At 31.8% G+C, this 11,229-nt stretch overlaps 1 protein-coding gene across 1 annotated transcript; it reads left to right on the top strand.

Annotated features, from left to right (window-relative positions):
• Positions 1 to 260: 260 nt before the first annotated feature.
• Positions 261 to 8,125, top strand: LOC127728053 (universal stress protein YxiE-like). The gene is made up of 4 exons (XM_052235235.1): positions 261 to 356; positions 3,753 to 3,833; positions 7,321 to 7,427; positions 7,747 to 8,125. Exons 1-4 carry the CDS (start codon positions 284 to 286, stop codon positions 8,017 to 8,019), a joined length of 534 nt encoding a protein of 177 aa, XP_052091195.1. The 5' UTR covers positions 261 to 283; the 3' UTR covers positions 8,020 to 8,125.
• Positions 8,126 to 11,229: the final 3,104 nt, after the last annotated feature.

Below are 11,229 nucleotides of genomic sequence, written 5' to 3'. Positions count from 1 at the left end.
TCAAAATTTCGACTTTGAAAAAAAGTTCTGTGCAAATTTTATTTTTACTATGTCCCTAATACGCTTCCGTAACCAAATAATAAATGTTTTCATACTTTTATGTTCATGGAATTTCTCTGATAGTGTACTAGTTTCTACTCTTCCTAAATAATGACGTGTATTTATTATTGGCCGAAGTTATTGTTATGTTTATTGACCAGTGAAGTAGGTCAGTTGTACACTTGGGTATTTAATCATTGATCGGACACGAGGTACTGGGGGCAACGAACTGTTAGGCTTTGAAATGGCGGAGAATGGTAAAAGAACGGTTGTGATAGCTATGGACGGAAGTTTGTATTCAGACTATGCATTTGACTGTAAGTAATTCATGCTAATATTATATGTAGTTTAGTTATATATTCACGTTTTGTTGATATATTAGGTTATCAAGTACAGTAATTATTTACGTTACAGCTCACGATACAATATATATGTGTGTGTAAACTTAATAATAATATTGAATTTATTTAAAATTGTTTATATCTTCATTCTTATAGGGAAAATGAGACTTATGCTGACTTGGTTGATGTACATTACCAAGTCTTTATTTCAGATGGGTTTACAGGTCATTAATATTAGAACATAAATATAAATAACCCTGACCCAATGCCTGAAACCAATTATAGATCATTATAGGTATTTACACAAAGCTATCAATAAATGTTATTGTATATTCAGCATTTGTCATGCTTTCCCATTGCATAATTAAGGTAACACTGATGAAAGACCCTCTCCTAAGTTATTGAAATCTATAGTTTTGTATATAAATAAGATACACTCAATCGGGCATCAACCCCTTATTGGTGTATCTAAAACATATTTGTGACATATGTGAAGAAATAATAGAATAAAAAGTAAACAGTAGCAAGGCTTCTTTGTACCCACGGTATTCTTGCATGCATAGTGTTGATTTTTCATAATTATCAGAGAGAAGTTAATACAGTCATGTATAAATTATTAAAAAAAAAATATGGATTGACTTTTCCTTCGCTTGTACGTTCAGTGGTATATATTCATGCATATTCATGACCAGGATGAGAGCAAATTTTAAACTGAGGAATAATGACCACTTGCAATGAAAATCTCACACAAAAGAAGAGCATCTAACTGATAGACGATTTAACAACTTATTAAGGAAAAAAATATAACATAATTTTACAAATTATTCAAAACAATCGTTAATATCATTTGACTAGTAATTGTTTAATAATTGACCTTTTTGATTATAGAATTTTCGTGTACATAAGAAAGTTTAAATTGTTTTAACACATTTATCTTAAAACCAAGACATCAACGAAACAAAAGCCATGGATATGATTTTCTTTTGAATGAATATTTTATTGAATTTACTGAATTTCTTCTGCCTTTTCTCGAGAAAATTTTTAACACAGTGTTGTCGAAAGGTTATTTTCCAAGATCTTGGTGTGGACTATAATAATTCCGGACTTTAAGAATAAAGGAGACAAAAATGACCCAAATAATTTCAGAGGCATTAGTTTACTAAGCAATCTTGCAAAATTATTTACAGCTATTCTAAACAGGAGACTTATACAGTGGGCCGCAAGAAAAGACATTCTTACCGATGCGCAATTTGGTTTTCGTCAGGGACATGGAACCGTTGATGCTGTACTTCAGTCTATAATAAATAAAACATTAGCTATGAAGAAACGTCTCTACTGTTGTTTCGACGATTATAAGCGAGCCTTTTACAGTATAAATAGAACGACCCTCTGAATAAAGCTATCTCGCTTAGGGATTCGGGGAAAATTGTTAAACACTTTACGTTCAATGTATGAATCGACAAAGGCTTGTGTAAGATTCAATGGATCGTACTCTGATTTCTTTGAAAATAAGGTTGGTCTCCCACAGGGAGAGGTTTTATCGCCGATATTATTCTCATTATACGTTAATGATTGCGAAATTTCTTTTCTCAAAAATGGATGTGTTCCATATGAACTAGCAGATCTCAGTCTCTTCTTATTGATGTATGCGGACGATATGGTGTTATTTGCGGAGTCACCGTAAGGTCTACAATCTATGTTTGATTCCTTAGAATCGTACACAACAAATTTTGATTTAACTGTAAATATTGATAAGACAAAAATAGTTATATTTAGAAACTGGGGTAATATTAGAGAAGACGAAATAGTGGACAAGTTTTGTTATCTAGGATTTATTTTAAACATCAACGGAAAATTTACAAATGCACCAAAAGAAACTTGCTGAACAAGGAAAAAAATCGATGTTTGTTTGCACTGCTTTCTAATTGTAGAAACTGTCATCTGAACGTACATACTCTGTTGTCACTTTTTGGTATTTATGTTTGTAGTGTTTTAACTTATGCCTGTGAAGCAGATGAAATCGAAAAAGTCCATTTATGTTTTTGAAAAAGATTACTCGGAGTGAAGCAACAACCAATACTGCTATGGTGTATTTTGAGCTGGGACGTATTCCCTTAATAGTGAAACGCAAACTGCAGATTTTCAAATATTGGCTCAAACTTTTGAACACAAATAACTGTATTCTGAAAGGTGTCTACAAGGATCTTAGAGCTTCTTGTGCAAATACCATTCGCAGGTCGATGATTTGGGTAAAACTGATTAAGGATGAATTACACAACATGGGACTAGGTGAATTGTGGCTTCGCCAAACTGAACTGACATTTGAAAACTCTTTTTCACTAATAAAACAGCGTCTAATAGATATAAAAACACAATATTCTTTGCTGGAAAACAGTAGCAAGTGTGTTATTTACAGAAATATAATCACAAACCGAGACTTAAAATATTACTTGACTAAATATATCCCTCCTTTGTACCGGAAGGCTATTACAAAAATAAGACTATCTTCACATTCATTAGATATTGAGACTGGTCGTTTTCTGAATGTACCTGTAATGGATCGTAGTCAATGTATTGAGGACGAGTTCCACTTTATTCTTATGTGTTCGGCATATAGAGACTTGCGGGCAAAGTTTATAAAAACAATACTACTGATATAGACCGAGTGTATTTAAACTGATACAGTTGTTGTCTGTACAAAATGTTAAGCAGTTGACTTTTTTTGGGCTTTTAAAATTAGGGACAGTTTTATACAAAATAATTAACATTCTCTGTCTACATTTTTTATTGCAATTATAACTTGTTATTTTTTGTTTACACCGATGAGCTGTAAAGCTTGAGGTAATAAAGTATATAATATCATTAAGACTAAAATGAAGATATTACAGATACAAAGTAGTGTTGAAAAATAATCTGTCCAGAGGCAATTGTTGTGTAAACTAGATCCATAAACATAGGACATTGATTGAAGTTAAAATAGTTATGACCATAGTCTTTTGTGTAATTCTCAGCGCAACATTCAACATCTTTCTTTCAGGAGGGGGAATTAAAACGTCAGTGTAAACAACAATGTTATTAATTTTTTTTTTATTATTATCATGATTATATCAAGAATTAATAGTTTTATTTAACATAAACAATATAAATTAAAATATATAACCTTAAAACTGTTATAATTCGTACTGTTATAACAACAGCATCATTTATATATTCCTATTCGAATTAAAGGGAAAGTAAGATAACAACAACCCAACTACAAGACAAGTACACCCACAGGTAAACATATAGATAAACAAACACTAATTACTTTAGTAGAACATACGTTGCTAATCAAGTATATTTACAAAAATAATCATACATATTTATTTCAAGGGTATACCCAGAACGCAACAAAAGAAAACGATGAAGTACTAATTATTACCTGTCTTGATAACCATGGCTGTACTGCATATAGTAAGTAGATTATAGCTGCTGTAGTATTCTTCACTACGTTTATTCGGCAACATATGGCTATCAATAGCAAGTTCGTTACATAGATAAAAATCCATGATAAAGACATAATAAAAATAGGCGGAAAAACAAGTTGGATATAAAAAAAATCTTAGTGTTCCATCTACTGTTTTAATAGTGCATTCCCCATTTCAGTAGGAAGGAACATTCGACACAACTGCGTGATGTTTGATGATGGAAGAGGGTGATTGTCCTTTGACGGCCTTAAATAGGGATATATAATATTTTTGGAAAAGATTATCGGTGTATATACATGATATGAAAATAAGAAGTTGTGGTATGTTGGCAAAAGAATGTAAACAACTATAGGTCATCGAATAAACTCTTCCAATGAGCAAACCCCGTCCTTTATTGTACGCTTTTAAAAGCTCCGAGATAAAAAAAAATCTAAAAATATTCAAAAGGAAACTAGTGGCCTGATTTGAATTGATTACATTAAACTAAAAGCAATTATGACAAACAGCAACGACAAACGGCAACAAACAAAAACCACTGAGTTACAGGGTCCTGCTTGGAACAGGCACAACATTCCCCAAAACATTATATATTTAAGGAAAATTTATTATGAAATTAATATAATTTCTTTGATCCAAGACAATTAGAACATATTCGTAGACAAATGTGACACAGACTTGACAAAACTTTCAAAGCGACAACTTCAACAATTTAAAGCCTGGAGATGATGCACCATTTTGTAAATTGTAGAAACCAAATATCTTCTTCCAATTTTTTAATATAAACTATTCAAATGCTGACCTTTCTCATTGTTAAAGGCCATACGGTGACCTATAATTGCTTACGACCTCTTGATTTTTACTCTGGTGGACAGTAGTCTCATTGGAAATCATATCAAGTTTCCCCATTTTTATGATTATTGGGATTTCTTAACTTAATATTCGCAAGCAATGTTTGAATCATACAAGAAACACAGAAAGTTTCTATATAGCCTTGTTGAACGCGTGGTCAAGGACAGGCGTTATTGCCGTTTTATCAGCTAGAGTTCGAATCCTGCTCTGCAACTTTTTTCTAACATTTCGAGGCTAAATTTAAGACGTCAAATCCATATTAAAATGAGATGTGCTATGATTGCCAATGAGACAACTGGTGTCTTCCTGCTATTCCTACATTTTATAAATACATATTCCTTCTATTCCTACAAACAAAGAACAGTAGATGTTGGTATAAGGTGTTTTGTTGTTTTAGCAATTTAAATTTGATTAAAATACAGATAAGTACAGGTAATCTGGAAAGGATTATCACAATGATAAAAACAAATAGAAAAAAGTAGATGCATTGCAGAGAATATAGAACAGAAAATTCCCTAAAAATGAATGTATTTCTGTTAAAAAAAAATGTTTTTAAAATAATAAACCCCATATACGACTTTTATTTTAAAGTTTACTATATTTAAGGGGATATTATATTGTCCGGTGAACTTTATTAATTTTGACTATGTTCTAATTAAATGGCGTAGATGCTAGAATAAATGCTACAAAAGTATTATTATTAGTATTATTATCATCATTGATATTTTGGGAGGCGGCTTTCCTGGTATGGAACTTGCGCCCTACTTAACACTATTGTGTGAAAAATAAAAATTCCCTTAGTGTTTCGTATTGTTTTATGTGAGTTCTGGAGTTGTGAGTTTTTGTGAAGTCCTAACTGTGTTGTGAAGTTGTACTTATGTAAAATTCGACAGATTTGTTGAAATATTGATGTTGACATTGAGTGATAAATATAAGCTAATTATATAGATAATTGCTTTGATATGACAGACAGACAGACAGACAGACAGAATATTTAATTGTATGTGTGGTAATAGTAGCCAGTAAATGAAATAAATAAAAATAGAAAAAAACGAATGAATCTGAATATATCCATCGCGAAGATGGAGATTATATATTGCTTCCCGATAGCCCAGTGTCAATTATTTAAGGAAAAATCCAAAGCTATATATGTGTCACATAAATAAAACATTGATAAATAAATAATAAAATTATCATATATTTCATTCACCTACTTTGAGCTTAGCAAACAATATTATATCTGAAATTCCCATAGATACCAAGGGACCAGTTTGGTTTGTAGCCCCCTCTTCAGCGAGGATCGTCAAGGTGATGTGTGTTGACCTCGACTGCCCTCACTGACCACTGGGTTGAAAGTAATCGAAGTCTCTGGAACTGCTATGCAACAGATGGCCCAAGAACTACAAATCATCTAGAGGGCTGGCACAACAAGTTAAAGAAATTGGTCAAGGCACCCCACCCAAACATATTTAGTCTTGTCAAGCTGCTGAAGCATGAAGAGGCGATTCATGCGTGCAAACTGCTCCAATATGCAGCAGGAGGGAAGCATGTACCAAGGCTATTTACTATTTTTCATGAACATGATGAAATAAATAAATGCAACTTTTCTGCTTTTTTTTTATCATTGTCCCTCAGTGATATAAGAGGAAACAAACATAACACAACAGTACAAAAACAGACAAGAATATATATTTCTTTCAATAATTTGCATCATTTTATACTGTTCGTACACTAAAATTGAACATGAATTGAAAACTAAAAGGCATTTCATCTAAATTTACCTGAAGTTAATTAGCTTCTTGTTTTTACAACCTAATCCGATTTAATCCCATGTTTGTACAAGCATTCCTCCTATTCCTACATGGATTTCTTACATTTTACATACCGAATTATCAAATGTAGGAATAGCAGGAATAAACCGAGACAACTATCTTCCAGAGTTAAAATTAAGTGGTTGTAAGCAATTATAGGCCACCGTACAGCCTTCAACAAAGAAGTATTGTTTCAATCATGGCTCGTATCATCATTTGAAATGTTCGTATGAAATGAGTTTGACCGATGTACTCATACTGGGACAGTTCTTACTTTCAGTCATAAAAAACATTTTCTGTAGTAAAGATTCCATATCATTTAAATTAAGCAATGTATTGAAAGTGTGAACCTAGAAATGGTTGGTTGGTGTTCGGTGTAAGAGACAAGTGCGACTTTTGAAGATGTAAATGGGAATTGTATTATGATCAATAATAATAAATTAATGCGTTTTATAATCGTAAATATATGTTAAAAAATCGCAAATAGGAGTGAATATTATGACGTGAAGAGCAATTTGTATTATCGCTTTATAAATAAGTTTAAAGGACCTTTTAAATCGATTTTAAGGGTTTAAATGTAGTACATATTACTTATAAATCCGTAAATTTCGTTATTTCAATTTGCATTTGAAAGATTTCTACGTAGATTTGACTGAGTAGTGAAAATAGAAACTCAAGTAGTATTCCGAACGTTATCGAAGAATGACAGGAGGAAAGATGTTTTTTATTAGAATAGGAAACATATATAATTTGTAAAAATATCAAAATTTGAATAATAAGATACTGATAATGCTATTTGTTTATTTCTTTTAGTGCGTAGAAATTCCAGTACTGATGAAATACGAAAACAGCTGCAGCAGGATATGAATATTCATGCTGCACTGGAAGAACATCTTCAATTAAAGCTTTCAAACGCTGGGGTAAATTAATTATTTGTTCTTTCAATAAAATATACAATATCAACCACAATTCTTTTATAACTGAACACACAAAGTCTAATCTTTTTAATAAATCAAGTAATCAAATTTAAATGAGGAAAGATGACATCATGGGGATAACTTTTATTATTTGTTAATTGATTGTAATACAAGACTAAACCCTAAATAGAGTAACAAAACTCAAAGCATGAATATATGATGAAGATTAATATGTTTTGTAAACGTTATAAAACAATGGGACTTATCTCATTGCATATGTAAAAACCAACAAATATATAGTTTATATAAATATAATTTTCAGATCAGTGGGTCTGTATTTTCGTGTTATGGTAAACCCGGAGAGGCCATCATTAATGCAGCGAAAGAAAAACATGCATCTGTGATTATTTGTGGATCTAGAGGTCATGGAAAACTAAGACGAACAATAATGGGAAGCATCAGTAGTTATATTGTACACCATTCCGATATTCCGGTAATTGTTTGCAGGCACAAAGATCACCATCATCACGACCATCATCACCATGTTCATATAGACTCACCTGCTGACGTCAGTAATTTGTTGCATGGACATTGATGGCATTTTTATTTATGCTTCAGTTTACACTTGTACATATATATGTGATTATTATATTAAATTAGCAATTGATTATATGCAATAAAAACGTTTTTACCTAAAAGCATTTCATTGAGCAATATATGTTAGTCCTTTGTACCGTACAGTTTTTATCTTAAATGATGACCAATAGTGTACTACCCACATTGTAGATACCTTTTTAAATTTCATTTTCATTTTGCCAGACAAGTCTGAAGTTGTTGCCAAACATATTTTACTCGATTTTCAAATTGATCCATCTTGTTATTAACGTGTATATATTATAATCAGCAATCCAGGTCGTGCTTCAAAATTACTGTGAAACTACCTACTCTACAGGCGCTGTGAATCAGATGTGGATACTAATAAATTGATAAAAGATCTGTGAGTTTACATACAAACTACGTCTCTTTCCTCTTGCAATAGTATAAAAACTTTTGACCTCTCTACTCTTTACACCAATTTTTCTCATTCTTTTAAAACATAAAGACAGTTTGAAGGTACCAACTTTGTTTCATAAAAAAAAATGGGCAACGTAGATACATCTAACCTGTTTTAGGAAGGGATAAATCGTACTGTTTGAATTGTTTTACACTGGTCATTATGGGGCCCTTTATAGCTTGCTGTTCGGTGTGAGCCAAGGCTCCGTGTTGAAGGCCGTACTTTGACCTATAATTGTTAACTTTTTATAAATTATGACTTGGATGGATAGTTGTCGCATTGACACTCATACCACATCTTCTTATTCATATCTACAACTGATCGACGCAAACCGAATCGGAATTATAGAGATACTGTCTCGTGGATTAATCTTATAGTTTGGTACTTTGGATAATTTTTCATTCTTACTGAGAATCAACTAGATAAAGTCTGGCTCATTAAAATAAAGAAACAAGTCATCAAGAAGAATGGGTTCCATAGGAATGCCAATTGTCTGTTGGAAAACATGTTCTCCAAACGTAACAAATATGTTGTCAATAAAAAAAATCTTGATGATGTCAGTTTTCGAGAATTTTTTGTTTGAATCTGTGTATTTTAACAAATATAAATAAGAAGATCACTGAATTTGTACTTGCGTAAGCACACATATGTAAAGCGCAAAATTAACCCAAATTCACGTTCTGAGGGAACATCTTTTGAGCGAGTGTTCCATGATATTTGATGGTTTTACTGAATTTTCTGCCATGGAAAGAAAACATTTTCATGAAAAAACAGCAACGTCGTATTTAATAACATAGATGCAAAATTTAATTCTGTAAAATACATTTGATTTAATTACCATTTTAACCCCAAATTTTACCCACTTTCGGTTACCAGATTATCTATACATCATCTAGAGGACAATACAATCAGTCATGGGAATTTACTCAAGCTAAGAAACAATCCGATTCTTTTGTATTACAAGCTCTGTATTTTTAATAGGAAATGGTTGCTTTTACAATTTTTGAGAATGATTGATGATCGTGCGGTCAACTTAATTATTTTCCTTATTTTTGGCTCCTATGTCTGGCTTTTTTATTTGATAACATTGGGAAAAAACTCCAGTCATCACCACCTTTCCTTTTCTATTTTAGCCCATTGTTAATTTATTCGTTTGGGAGCCATGTCGACCTTTTGACCAATGTAATTTAACTTCACAAACAAGCATATGTGGTAAAAGTATTTAATTCTAAATTTTGTTCCTGTTGACGTGTTTATTTTTTATCAATTATGTCATGAAATTTGCACTTTTACTTTCTAAATAGCATATAAAGGAAGTAGTATCATATATGAGTTCCTTAATAACACTTTATACTTTCATCACTAAAAAAAAATATTATTGTTTTTAAACCAAACTCATCATTTTTTACTATGACACAACTTTGGTCATGTGTATTTTTTGTATTGGTTATTATTTATTCATTGTATTGTCGTAAGTAAATTGTTACACAAAAAACGAAATCGAGAATATTCTGACCATGATTATGTCATTTTCCCCCCTAAATTTAACAAATATTATAGTAAAGGTCAAAATAAGCCTGTGTCGCTCATTCGTTTCCAAAGCCCGGAATACTGTGGAATAATTTATTTTCTTGGATTGAGGAAAAATGGTATGTTCGTACATACTTGATTTCGTTGTTTTGCCAAAATTTGCATACTTCGTTGAACATTTAAATTCGGAGTAATCTATATCCACGATATCCACGAAAGTTGCCAACCAACAAATAATAATGATCCACAGTACCGACTTGATAAGCCTCCCCAAGTATAACGCCTTGATAAATATGCGATGTAAAAACTGACTTTTTTACCTGAAAAAAGTTGATAAATTTCTGCTTTTCGATCTGATGAAATATTATTATCTTGTTAAAAGAAAATTTCAACGATCTTTTTTATTTCCTACGATGTTGGACAAGACGGTTAAAGAAAAGCGGAAAAGGGAATGCGATCGATTTTATAAAGGGTCATTTCTCAGTTAGAGTTTTTTCTTCTTTTTCCTATAAAAATTTAAAATATTTTAACTAGGCAAAGAATTTTTGAAAGGAACAATCTATAAACTATCTCTTTACATGTTGTTTAGTACAGGTCATATAGGTAAGGTTTAAAAAGCTAGATTCTCCAGTCTTATTTGGCGAAAATCGCCATAACATTTCGGATTCTTTTTTATTACAAAACACCGGAACATTGTATATTGGTTTGGTTCTAGGTTTGGTTCGTCTACAACATCTCGTTGAAGAGAAGTATAATTTCTCACGTTTCGTTAGTATAGGGAGAAATTATTGTATTTACGGTACTAGTGTATAGTTTTATAAGTTTACGTCACTAGGTATAAGACACGTGACTAATTCTATAGCGGGAATTTTCTTTTCCAGAGGCTATCACTTTCTAGCCCGCCGCAGACAGGGCAACATTCAAGTTCCGTTCATTTTATGAATATATTATGATACATGTATTTATATGTTTTCAAAACTTTACACGCCCGAGTATGTCTCTTGAGACGACTTGTCGCATTGGGGCGGACCCAGGTTTCCAGTTTATCCCATTATTGGGTTTGTTTGGTTGTTCTTGGCTGGCGAGGTCGTCCGTGATAGAGTTATTCATTAATTAGTTATTCAGTTTACATTTATGTCAACCATATATTAGTTTTGTTTGTATTAGGTTTACATTATTCTAGCTAAGTTGTACCTATAGTATATCCATGATTTTGTAATT

This window comes from Mytilus californianus, unplaced genomic scaffold (genome assembly GCF_021869535.1).
Source record: "Mytilus californianus isolate M0D057914Y unplaced genomic scaffold, xbMytCali1.0.p SCAF_1, whole genome shotgun sequence".
NCBI lineage: Eukaryota > Metazoa > Mollusca > Bivalvia > Mytilida > Mytilidae > Mytilus > Mytilus californianus.
This window is presented reverse-complemented; position numbering and strand designations above follow the sequence as displayed.

What these genes read in the sequence shown, in the direction of transcription:
- LOC127728053 (XM_052235235.1), top strand. Translation starts at nt 284, where the DNA reads ATGGCGGAGAATGGTAAAAGAACGGTTGTGATAGCTATGGACGGAAGT. An exon ending in CCATGGCTGTACTGCATATA is followed by an intron (nt 3,834 to 7,320) that starts GTAAGTAGATTA and finishes TATTTCTTTTAG; the next exon opens with TGCGTAGAAATTCCAGTACT. An exon ending in TAAAGCTTTCAAACGCTGGG is followed by an intron (nt 7,428 to 7,746) that starts GTAAATTAATTA and finishes TATAATTTTCAG; the next exon opens with ATCAGTGGGTCTGTATTTTC.